The 12,384-nt window shown below is 45.0% G+C and overlaps 1 protein-coding gene across 3 annotated transcripts in view; it reads right to left on the bottom strand.

Moving 5' to 3' along the window:
• Window positions 1–12,384, bottom strand: part of ctif (CBP80/20-dependent translation initiation factor) — a 208,317-nt gene that overhangs the window by 165,576 nt on the left and 30,357 nt on the right. For 2 of the 3 annotated variants that reach the window (XM_067983373.1, XM_067983391.1), the window contains exon 1: window positions 11,671–11,753. The exons of the other annotated variant lie outside the window; for it this stretch is intronic. In XM_067983373.1, coding sequence (XP_067839474.1) covers window positions 11,671–11,694 — 24 coding nt within the window. In that variant the 5' untranslated portion in view covers window positions 11,695–11,753. Of the gene's footprint in view, window positions 1–11,670; window positions 11,754–12,384 lie in introns of those variants that run through there. 3 annotated transcript variants of the gene reach the window in all.

Below are 12,384 nucleotides of genomic sequence, written 5' to 3'. Positions count from 1 at the left end.
CGTAAGGCGATTAACCCAGCATCAAAGCTGTGGCAGGGGGTTGGGAACCTGAGCAGGGAGACAGAGGAAAGCGTGTCAGGAAGGGACAGAAGGTATGGAGTAAAAGGTAAAGTGTTAAAAAAGGAAAAAGCAGGAACTAAGTGTCACAAAACATATTTGAAAGTTCTTTATCTGAATGCACGTAGCATTCGTAACAAAATGGACGAGTTAACAGCACAAATAACTACGTATGGGTATGATCTTGTGGCCAATCACAGAAACATGGCTGCAGGGTGACAACAACTGGGAATTAAATATGCCAGGGTATTTAACAATCAGGAAGGACAGGCAGGAAGGAAGGGGAGGTGGGGTGGCAATGTTAATAAAGGAAGGAATCACTAATACAGAGAAATGATATTGGGACAAAGGATCAGGATAATGAAACAGTTTGGGTAGAGATAAGGAATAATAAGGGGAAAAAAACACTAGTGGGTGTAGTATATAGGCCTCCTAATAGTTGCAACTCTGCTGGAAGAAGTATTAATCAGGAAATAGTCAGGGCATGTAATAAGGGATGGTACATGAGCAGTGGTGTTCATTCAAGGAGTTATTTTGCGACTTTCAAAAAAAATATATTCCACTGAGGAAAAAAGGGTGTAAAAGAAATGACGGCCATCCGTGGCTAAGTAAAGAAATTAAGGATAGTATCCGACTAAAAACAAGGACATATAAGGTCGCCAAACTCAGTGGGAGGATAGAAGATTGGGAAGTCTTCAAAAGACAGCAAAAAGTAACAAAAGGATTGATTAAGAAAGGGAAGATAGATTATGAAAATAAACTAGCAAAAAATATAAAAACAGATAGCAAGAGTTTCTACAGTTATATAAAAAGAAAAAGGGTGGCAAAGGCAAGCATAGGTCCCTTAGAGGATGAGACGGGGAAATTAATGGTGGGAAACATGGAGATGGCAAAAATGCTGAACAAATATATTGTTTCAGTCTTTACGGTAGAGGACACTAAGAATATCCCAACACTGGACAAACGGGGGCTCTCGAGGGGGGAGGAGCTAAATACGATTAAAATCACTAAGGAATTGGTACTCAGTAAATTAATGGGACTCAAGGCGGATAAATCCCCTGGACCTGATGGCTTACATCCCAGGGTCTTGAGGGAAGTGGCAGTAGGGATTGTGGATGCTTTGGTAATAATTTTCCAAAATTCTCTGGACTCGGCAAAGGTCCAGGCAGATTGGAAAACTGCTAATGTAACACCCTTATTTAAAAAGGGTAGTAGGCAGAAGGCTGGAAATTATAGACCAGTTAGCCTAACATCTGTGGTGGGTAAAATTTTGGAGTATATTATTAAGGAGACAGTAGCGGAACATTTGAATAAGCATAATTTAATAGGACAAAGTCAGCATGGCTTTACGAAGGGGAAGTCATGTCTGACAAATTTGCTCGAGTTCTTTGAGGACATAACGTACAGGGTGGATAAAGGGGAACCAGTGGACGTAGTGTATTTCGACTTCCAGAAGGCATTCGACAAGGTGCCACATGAAAGATTATTGCTCAAGATAAAGAATCACTGGATTGGGGGTAATATTCTGGCATGGGTGGAGGATTGGTTATCTAACAGGAAGCAGAGAGTTGGGATAAATGGTTCATTCTCGGGCTGGCAACCAGTAGCCAGTGGTGTTCCGCAGGGGTCGGTGCTGGTTCCCCAACTCTTTACAATCTATATTAACAATTTGGAGGAGGGGACCGAGTGTAACATATCAAAGTTTGCAGATGATACAAAGATGGGAGGGAAAGTAGAGAGAGTGAGGAGGACATAAAAAACTTACAAGGGGATATAGACAGGCTGGATGAGTGGGCGGAGATTTGGCAGATGCAATACAATATTGGAAAATGTGAGGTTATGCACTTTGGCAGGACAAATCAGAGAGCAAGTTATTATCTTAATGGCGAGAAACTGGAAAGTACTGCAGTACAAAGGGATCTGGGGGTCCTCGTGCAAGAAAATCAAAAAGTTAGTATGCAGGTGCAGCAGGTGATCAAGAAGGCCAACGGAATGTTGGCTTTTATTGTTTGGGGGATAGAATATAAAAACAGGGAGGTATTGCTGCAGTTATATAAGGTATTTGGTGAGACCGCACCTGGAATACTGCATACAGTTTTGGTCTCCATACTAAAGAAAAGACATACTTGCTCTCGAGGCAGTACAAAGAAGGTTCACTCGGTTAATCCCGGGGATGAGGGGGCGGACGTATGAGGAGAGGTTGAGTAGATTGGGACTCTACTCATTGGAGTTCAGAAGAATGAGAGGCGATCTTATTGAAACATAAGATTGTGAAGGGGCTTGATCGGGTGGATGCGGTAAGGATGTTCCCAAGGATGGGTGAAACTAGAACTAGGGGGCATAATCTTAGACTAAGGGACTGCTCTTTCAAAACTGAGATGAGGAGAAACTTCTTCACTCAGAGGGTAGTGGGTCTGTGGAATTTGCTGCCCCAGGAAGCTACATCATTAAATAAATTTAAAACAGAAATAGATAGTTTCCTAGAAGTAAAGGGAATTAGGGGTTACGGGGAGCAGGCAGGAAATTGGACATGAATTTAGATTTGAGGTTAGGATCAGATCAGCCATGATCTTATTGAATGGCGGAGCAGGCTCGAGGGGCCGATTGGCCGAAACCTGCTCCAATTTCTTATGTTCTTATGAGGAGGAGGCTCCAAACATCCCCATCCTCAATGATGGCGGAGTCCAGCACGTGAGTGCAAAAGACAAGGCTGAAGCATTTGCAACCATCTTCAGCCAGAAGTGCCGAGTGGATGATCCATCTCGGCCGCCTCCCGATATCCCCACTATCACAGAAGCCAGTCTTCAGCCGATTTGATTCACTCCACGTGATATCAAGAAACAGCTGAGTGCACTGGATGCAGCAAAGGCTATGGTCCCTGACAACATCCCGGCTGTAGTGCTGAAGACTTGTGCTCCAGAACTAGCTGCGCCTCTAGCCAAACTGTTCCAGTACTGCTACAACACTGGCATCTACCTGATAATGTGGAAAATTGCCCAGGTATGCCTTGTCCACAAAAAGCAGGACAAATCCAATCTGGCCAATTACCGCCCCATCAGTCTACTCTCAATCATAAGCAAAGCGATGGAAGGTGTCGTCGACAGTGCTATCAAGCGGCACTTACTCACCAATAACCTGCTCACCGATGCTCAGTTTAGGTTCCACCAGGACCAATCGGCTCCAGATGTCATTACAGCCTTGGTCCAAACATGGACAAAAGAGCTAAATTCCAGAGGTGAGAGTGACTGCCCTTGATATCAAGGCAGCATTTGACCGAGTGTGGTACCAAGGAGCCCTAGTAAAATGGAAGTCAATGGGAATCAGTGGGAAATCTCTCCAGTGGCTGGAGTCATACCTAGTACAAAGGAAGATGGTAGTGGTTGTTGGAGGCCAATCATCTCAGCCCCAGCACATTGCTGCAGGAGTTCCTCAGGGCAGTGTCTTCGGCCCAATCATCTTCAGCTGCTTCATCAATGACCTTCCCTCCATCATAAGGTCAGAAATGGGGATGTTCGCTGATGATTGCACAGTGTTCAGTTCCATTCCCAACCCCTCAGATAATGAAGCAGTCCGTGCCCGCATGCAGCAAAACCTGGACAACATCCAGGGTTGGGCTCATAAGTGGCAAGTATCATTCGCGCCAGACAAGTGCCAGGCAATGACCATCTCCAACAAGAGAGAGTCTAACCACCTCCCCTTGACATCCAACGGCATTATCATCGCCGAATCCCCCACCATCAACATCCTGGGGGTCACCATTGACCAGAAACAACTGACTCCCCAAAGCCTTTCCATCATCTACAAGGCACAAGTCAGGAGTGTGATGGAATACTCTCCACTTGCCTGGATCAGTGCAGCTCCAAAAACACTCAAGAAGCTTGACGCCATCCAGGACAAAGCAGCCCGCCTGATTGGCACCCCATCCACCACCCTAAGCATTCACTCCCTTCACCACCGGTGCACTGTGGCTGCAGAGTGTACCATCCACATGATGCACTGCAGCAACTCGCCAAGGCTTCTTCGACAGCACCTCCCAAACCCATGGCCTCTACCACCTAGAAGGACAAGGGCAGCAGGCACATGGGAACAACACCACCTGCACGTTCCCCTCCAAGTCACACACCATCCCGACTTGGAAATATATCACAGTTCCTTCATCGTCGCTGGGTCAAAATCCTGGAACTCCCTTCCTAATAGCACTGTGGGAGAAACTTCACCACACGGACTGCAGCGGTTCAAGAAGGCGGCTCACCACCACCTTCTCAAGAGCAATTAGTGATGGGCAATAAATACTGGCCTCGCCAGTGACGCCCACATCCCATGAACGAATAAAAAAAACCTGAATTTGTGGGGTCACTGGGAGGGCACCTCATTTGCATGTGGCAGGCGGGGGCTTGTCATTCCAGGTGCACCTTTGGTCCCATGCCCGCGGAAATTTGGAAGTTCAGCTGGCTCATTGGTGGGGGGCGGGGGAGTTGAAAAAGAGAGGTATTACCCAACTACTCCCTGACCCTGCTACGACTCCGACTGGCCAAAAGGCAATGGAACAGATCCAGGAAGTGTTCTTTTTAAATTTCCTCTTTTGGGGTGGAAGTGTCCATGGGCCCACATACATCCTGTGTGAGCCGGTATACTTCATCTCTTGCTCTCTGTGTGCGTACGGCTGCCACTACGTTGAGTCCCCATCCACGGCCAGGATGGGCTTAAGGTGTCCCCACCCCCAGTCCGTCATTTGCCTTGTAAGCAGCAGATGGAAGTTCTGCACACCCCCACCCCCCCCATAAGTAAATGCAGAAACTCTCAGATCCCCAACATAATTTGGTCTCCCCCATTTGTGAGGGGTTCAGTTCGGCTCCCACTGAAGTTATGGTGGGAGACCAAGTAGGACCTTAGTGAAATTTCAGGATCATAGTGTTTTTGGGAAGGCCTCAGTACCATCATGTGTTTAGTGTCACTGGTGTGTGCTTGGGGTACAGAACGCAAACACATTACAGATATGTGAAACCTCCTCAATCATGTACCCTAATAACTGAACATTTTTGACGAAATTAGAAACGTTTTCAAACCGATTTCTGTGGGTGAAACATTTTAACCCCAAATGATCAGACCAGGTAACTGCCTGTTGTGGTACAGTCTGTTTCCTAGCAACCAAACTAGCATAGCATACATCAAACTGTTCCAGAAAGTCACTTAACCTGCTCTCCAACACCAAAACCTAGACTATAACATGTCCTGGAAGAGCAACTTCGGTGGGGGCTGCGGGGGGGGGGGGGGGGGGGGTGCGGGGAATGTAAGAGAAGAAATCATTCAACCCCATGAGCCTCTATCTAGGATCAGTGACCAAATGTGTTCCCATCTTAACATGGCAGCACTGAAATACTAAGAAAAAAAGGATAGGTTAGTAAAAAGAGACAACAAAACAACATCTTCTCTCAGCAACTCCCAGTGTCAATTCTCAAGAGTTATCATGGATACTTTTGAAAACAGAAAATTTGTTTGATTTAGAAAAAAAAAAGGCCCCAATCAATCCAAACCACATCCAAGCCTGGAATTGGTCTCAATTCAAACAGTCTTCTGAAGCTGATCGTTAGCAGGTTACTGTCTTCTGAGGTGTGTGAACGATGTGACATTTTTATATTATGCTTATATTATCAGGCTCCCTAAGTGCAGGCCTCATGAAGCTGGCTACAAGCCAAATGTAAAACTGCAGGTCAATAAGATGAGAGGAAAAAAAAAACAGGTCTTCCAGGCAGCCAGGCTTAGTAACTACCAGCAGTTTTACATTTGACCTGAAGCCAGTTGCACATAACCTATGCTCGGGGAAACCGATGACACAGGCCCCAAGTACATGAAAGCATCCCTACAGTCAATAGCTCAGGTTATGTTCTGTTTCCAGGTCTTGGTACGAGTGAGTACGAATGCGTGGAAGATGAGGAACTGGGAACAGAATAGTTGCCATTAGATCGGCAGATAGACAGATAGACAGAAGCAGATTTACATACAGCTCTCCCAATGACTTACTTGATTAATCCACTGCCCAGAGTTGGATAAGTACCAGGAGAAATATTTGCTAGAGGGGTATGACAGCTACACATTGAATGGAAAATCCTTGTCTGTGTTTACCAATGCTTCCATACCACTGCCCCTCCTTAGCTCTGTTAGCTTCTCCAGCTCTATATGCCAATCCTAGTCCTTCCGACTGGCCCCCTTTGCGGGTCCCCAGCTCTGACCCCCTGCTGCGATTGTCCGCTCCCGCCCACCAGCCAGGCAATGCATCTGGCCGGGACTCCGATGAAAGTTGTGGTAATGAGGCCACGTCCCCAGATTCGCCACCCATGTTGGAGCTCGCGCGCACCGTACCCATTCCTCCACCACCCCTTTAACATCAGGGCCAGTGAATCAGGAGCAGATTTCCGCCCTTTCAGTTGTCAACCACCTCGTAGCAAGTTTGAAAAAATGGCTCTTTTCAAATGATGCATTTTACAGGCAAATTCTGAGATCAAGGCCATTATTGTAATTGGGCTGGCAGCATTGCTTTAAGTTTGAACTCAGACTTATAAATCCACATTGTTGTTATCTGTAAGCAATGTGCTGATAAATTGAGTGTGTTAATCTGAACACAAAGCTTCTTTATCAGTAATGTTTACCTCATTATATCCTGTTTGAGAAACCTTAAACTTAAAACCAGCTTGGTGTTACTTATAGGAGCAGGGTCACAGTGCAATAACTTGTACTGAAACAACTGATGCATCAAGTTTTTCCACCATGGTGATTCTATATCTGCTTTGGTACAAATTTTAATACATGTCTTTTTAAATCTTCCAATGGTCTCATGAGTAAATGCACTGTGATGTGGTATTGAGCCATAAGGACCAGATGATCCCAAGTGGGACACTATAATTGGCTACAACAACCCTGGGCTGTGGGGAAAGGGAAAAGAAACTCAACTGGGGTTCACACCCCTGACTGCAATCCAGTGACCCCTCCTGGACATCTTGAGAACAGGACCTGTCTGAGATTAATGTCTCTCAGAGTGGAACAGATCACCCATATTCACTGTCAAAGTTCACACACAAAGAATGGCCTCTCGGGGGTAAGGTACCAGAGGGACTGGTACAGTCACAGTCTTGCTGAGAATCAAAAGGCCAACTTCACCCCTCATCCTCCTGTGTTATATTTAGTGGGACCTTGACAAAGAAGAGCATCAAGTCTACCTTGCTTTGGACATCACAGAGCCTAGAAAACTAGATGGACTTTCTCTGAAACAAGTTTCTCATTGTCCATTGTAACAAAGGCAGGCCAATTATCATGAGCAGCTTCTTTAATTGCACTGATCTTTATCCTCGGGCTGTTCACATAATTCAGGTCATTTGCTTAGCAAAAGAAAAATAAGCACTGACATTCCTGTTTTCCAAAAGGAAGAGGGGAAGAAAGAGAACATGACTCTCACCTCCCCCCTTAAATGACACTATGAGTGGAGCTAGTGCTTGGTCACAGTGCAACATCCCCTGATTTTTGCAAACTGTTGTGGAGAACATGATTTTCCTCATTGCACCTCTCAGGTTGAAAGGCTAGACTGCACATCGTGACCAAGCTGTGCTCCACCCTCTCCCCGCCCCCACCACGAGAAAAGACATACGACCGAAATCATTTCACATTTATTTCAATCAACTCCGTAATTCCCACAAGAATAAGCCAAATGGAATATTGCCCCAAAGGGATATTATAAGGAGGGATATGATCCTCAGATATAATCTAATTATCCTGCAATTCTAAAAATACATTCAAAGCTTCCCATCTCAAAGAGTTAACCAAAGTAAAATTGTTTTTCCTGCAGACAAGCATGTTGTGAAATTATTGATAATAAATACTTATACCATACACACCCATCTCGGATTTAATCCCATGGCTGCCCCATTAATTTTCAAGACATTTTAAGGTGACAAATCACCCGTCACAACAATGAACTGCATAAATTCAGTCAGCATATTTTCCAATCTACAAAAGTTGAAGGATCCTGCCCAGACTTGCATGTAATCCTGATGTGCACAACTGCGTACTATTTGCAAAAAGGAGAGGAAAACGTTTTTGTGTGCAGAGTTGTAAAAGTATTGAATGCTTTGTCACAGGGTCTGGCTCAGGCAGGACCATTGTCTACTTTTCTCTTAAAAGTATAGAGATATATTTGAATCAGCAACTTGCATTTATATAGTGCTTTTAACATAGTAAAACATCCCAAGGCACTTCGCAGGAGTGTTACCAAACAGAATTTGACACCGAGCCACATAAGAGACATTAGGACAGGTGTCCAACAAGATATTACATAGAACGTACATCACAGAAACAGGCCATTCGGCCCAACAGGTCCATGCCGGTGTTTATGCTCCATACAAGCCTCCTCCCACCCTTCTTCATCTAACCCCAACACATCCTTCTATTCCTTTCTCCTTAATATATTCACCTAGCTTCCCTTTAAATGTATCTATGCTAGTCGCCTCAACTACTCTTTATGATAGCGAGTTCCACATTCTAACCACTCTCTGGGTAAAGGAGTTTCTCCGAATTCCCGATTGGATTTATTAGTGACTATCTTATATTTATGGACCCTAGTTTTGGTCTCCCTGCAAGTGGAAACATCTTCTCTACGTCTATCCTACTTCATAATCTTCACGATCTCAACCAGGTCACTCCTCATGCTTCTCTTTTCTAGAGAAAGGGGCCCCAGGTAGGTTTTAAGGAGCATCTTAAACAACAACAACTTGCATTTATATAGCGCCTTTAACGTAGTAAAGCATCCCAAGGCACTTCACAGGAGCGTTATCAAACAAAATTTGACAGTGAGTCACGAAAGGAGATAGTAGGACAGATGACCAAAAGCTTGGTCAAAGAGGTAGGTTTTTGGAGCATCTTGAAGGAGGAGAGAGAGGTAGAGAGGCGGAGAGGTTTAGGAAGGGAATTCCAGAGCTTAGGGCCGAGATAGCTGAAAGCACAGCCGCCAATGGTGGAGTGTTTAAAATCGGAGATGGGCAAGAGCCAAGAATTGGTGGAGGGCAGAGATTTTGGAGGAGGTTACAGAAATAGGGAGGGGCAAGGCCATGGAGGGATTTGAAAACAAAGATGAGAATTTTAAAATCAAGGTGTTCCTGGACCAGGAACCAATGTTGATCAGCAAGCACATGGGTGATGGTTGAACGGGACTTGATGTGAGCTAGGACATGGGCAGTAGAGTTTTGGATGAGCTCAAGTTTATGGGGGTGAAAGGTGGCAGGCCAGCCAGGAGAGCATTGGAATCTGGAGGTAACTGAGGCATGGATGAGGGCTTCAGCAGCAGATGAGCTGAGGCAGGGGCGGAAACGGGCCATGTTACGGTGGTGGAAGTAGGCGGTCTTGATGATGGAGATGTGTGGTCGGAAGCTCATCTCAGGGTCAAATAGGATGCCAAGGTTGTGAACGGTCTGGTTCAACTTCAGACAGTAGCCAGTAAGAGGGATGGAGTCGGTGCCTAGGGAATGGAGTTTGTGGCAGGGACTGAAGACAATGGCTTCAGTCTTTGCCAATATTTAGTTGGAGGAAATCTTTGCTCATTCAGTTGGACAAGCAGTGTGATGAAAGAGAGGCAGTGGAGGAGTTGGGAGAGTTGGTGGTGAGGTAGAGCTGGTTATCAGCGTACATGTGGAATCTTACATTGTGTTTGCAGATGACGTCACCGAGGGGCAGCATGTGGATGAGAAATTGGAGGGGGCCAGGGATAGATCCTTGGGGACTCCAGAGGTAACGGTGCGGGAGAGGGAAGATAAGCCATTGCAGGTGATTCTCTAGTTATGACTGGATAGATAAGAATGGAACCAGGTGTGCGCAGTCACACCCAGCTGGGTGATGGAGGAGAGGGGTTGGAGGAGGATGGTGTGGTCAACTGTGTCAAAGGCTGCAGACATGGTACTGGTTAGGAAACTGGCTGAGTGGCAGGAGACAGAGAGTAGGGATAATGGGCAGGTACCTTAATTGGCAGGATTTGACTAATGGTGTCCCACAGGGATCTGTGTTGGGATCTCAATTATTCACTGTATTTGACTTCGATGACAGGACAGAGAGCCACATATCCAAGTTTGCCGATGACACAAAGATTGGAAACATTGTAAGCAGTGTAGATGGAAGCATAAAATTAGAGATATTAATTGAACAAGTGAATGGGCAAAACTGTGGCAAATGGATTTCAATGGAGGCAAGTGTGAGGTCATCCACCTTGGACCTAAAAAGGATAGATCAGAGCACTTTCTAAATGGTCAAAAGCTCGAAACAGTGACAGTCCAAAAAGACAGGGGTCCACATACATAGATCATTAAAATGTCGTGGACAGGTACAGAAAATAAGCAAAAAGGCTAATGGAATGCTGGCCTTTATATCTAGAAGACTAGAATACAAGGGGGTAGAAGTTATGCTGCAGCTATACAAAGCCCTGGTTAGACCACACCTGGAGTACTGTGCTCAGTTCTGGGCACCGCACCTTAGGAAGGATATATTGGTCTTGGAGGGAATGCAGCATAGATTTACTAGAATGATAACTGGACTCCAAGGGTCAGGAAAAGATGAGGGTCAATCCACAGCTTGTGCCTAGTCACCTGGTCTAGGGTAGTAGAAGGAGCAGTTGACCGGAATGCCTCCAAGCTAGGGATTGAGGCATTGGAGAGGCCTGGGGCGGTATAATAAGAGAAAGCAAAATAGGTGAAGGAAAACAAAATCAGGGATAATTCCTACTCCTGATCACTACTTAGTGACTCCCTGTTGGAAATGCAAGTGGGGATACCAGACGGAGCAGGATTAAGCTCAGCTACGATGTTCCCCACGCTCAAATAGCTGGCTGACACTCACCACTCAGGTTTCCACATTAGGAACAGTGGCAAGGGCAAAGCACTGGAGGCTTTTTTTTATTCGTTCATGGGATGTGGGCGTCGCTGGCAAGGCCAGCATTTATTGCCCCAATGTACCCAATTGGCTGTACACCATTGTGAGTCAACACCTTCGGGAGAGGGGAAAAGCAGTGCATTAACAAAATATGAAGTTTGTTACTCCATTCCAAAACTACTCCCAATCGTCATTTAAGGGTGCTTGGGAGAGGGAGGGGCAGGCAAGCAGATGGAAAAGGGCCACTGAGTGAAGATAGAGTGCTTTTCTAATGGGTTAGGATAAAATATCAGAGAAGGAAATAACTAAAGAGCTGCTTTCATGCACCACCCCAGTGGCTAGCTCGAGTGATATAGAATGTTTAACCAGATCACGAAGACAGTAAACTGTATGGAAAAAGGTAAACCTAGAATATAACTAAATTAATTTGCAAGAACATGACAAGGAGACACAGGCTGAAAATAGCAAAAGACAAATTTAGGACCGACATCGAGACATTCTTCTCCACACAATGTGATCAATGCATAAAACAGATCCTGCATAGAGCAGTGGAATGAAGACCCAATGGTGCATGGTGTGGGCAGGGGCGGGGGGTGCGTGGAGAGAAAAGAAGTGAACTTTGGGGTCTTTCTGGATGGGTGAACCAAGATGGACCAAATGACCTTCCTCATCAGTAATTATCTTGTGATAATCAAATGAATCATGACTCACTTGTGGACACCTGCAGAGCAGCATCCATGGCAACCATAAGTAGTCTGTAGCATAATCTGTTCTTCAACCTCCAACTGAAGGAAGAAAGCTGCAAGGGGAAAGAAGCTCTCGTCTGAAACATTGGGAGGATGAAAGAAAGAAATTCAGATAAAAACAAAAAAGGAGCTGATGAGTGATTTGGCAGCAGAAGCTCAAACAATGCTCCCCGGACACAGTCCCAGCAGACTTGAGGCTCCTACAGCTAGTCGAAGACTACTAGTCTTACATAGCACAACAGGTTTATTCCAAAATGAACAGTTGGCGAAAAAAAGGTTCTGTTCCTAGAAGATGCTAGGATAAAATATTCTGAACAGTCTTTTATTCAGCAGACATGAGCGATCTGGAAAATCAGAAAAAGTTAACCAACTTCCAAAAATCTGACAACCTCAAAAAAATGCTGACAACTCAAAAACAGCCTTTAATACAGACCTATAGAATATGAAAACAAGTAGTTGTACTGAGAGTGCAATAGGACACAGGGCCATCATAAATTAAACCTGCAGATACACTCAATTGTTCATGATATGCATTACTGAGGGAAGAGAAAGTACATTGACTAATTTAGACATTTCTAGAAGGGGATGTTAGTACTTACAGGCATTGCTTTTCACATCAAAAAATAATTCATCCTGGATCTCAGAAACTTTAAATATGAAAAAGCAGTTAAACTTAAAC

The sequence above is a fragment of the Heptranchias perlo genome, chromosome 1 (genome assembly GCF_035084215.1).
Source record: "Heptranchias perlo isolate sHepPer1 chromosome 1, sHepPer1.hap1, whole genome shotgun sequence".
NCBI lineage: Eukaryota > Metazoa > Chordata > Chondrichthyes > Hexanchiformes > Hexanchidae > Heptranchias > Heptranchias perlo.
Note: the sequence above shows the minus strand (reverse complement) of the source record. Positions and strands in the feature narration are given on the sequence as shown.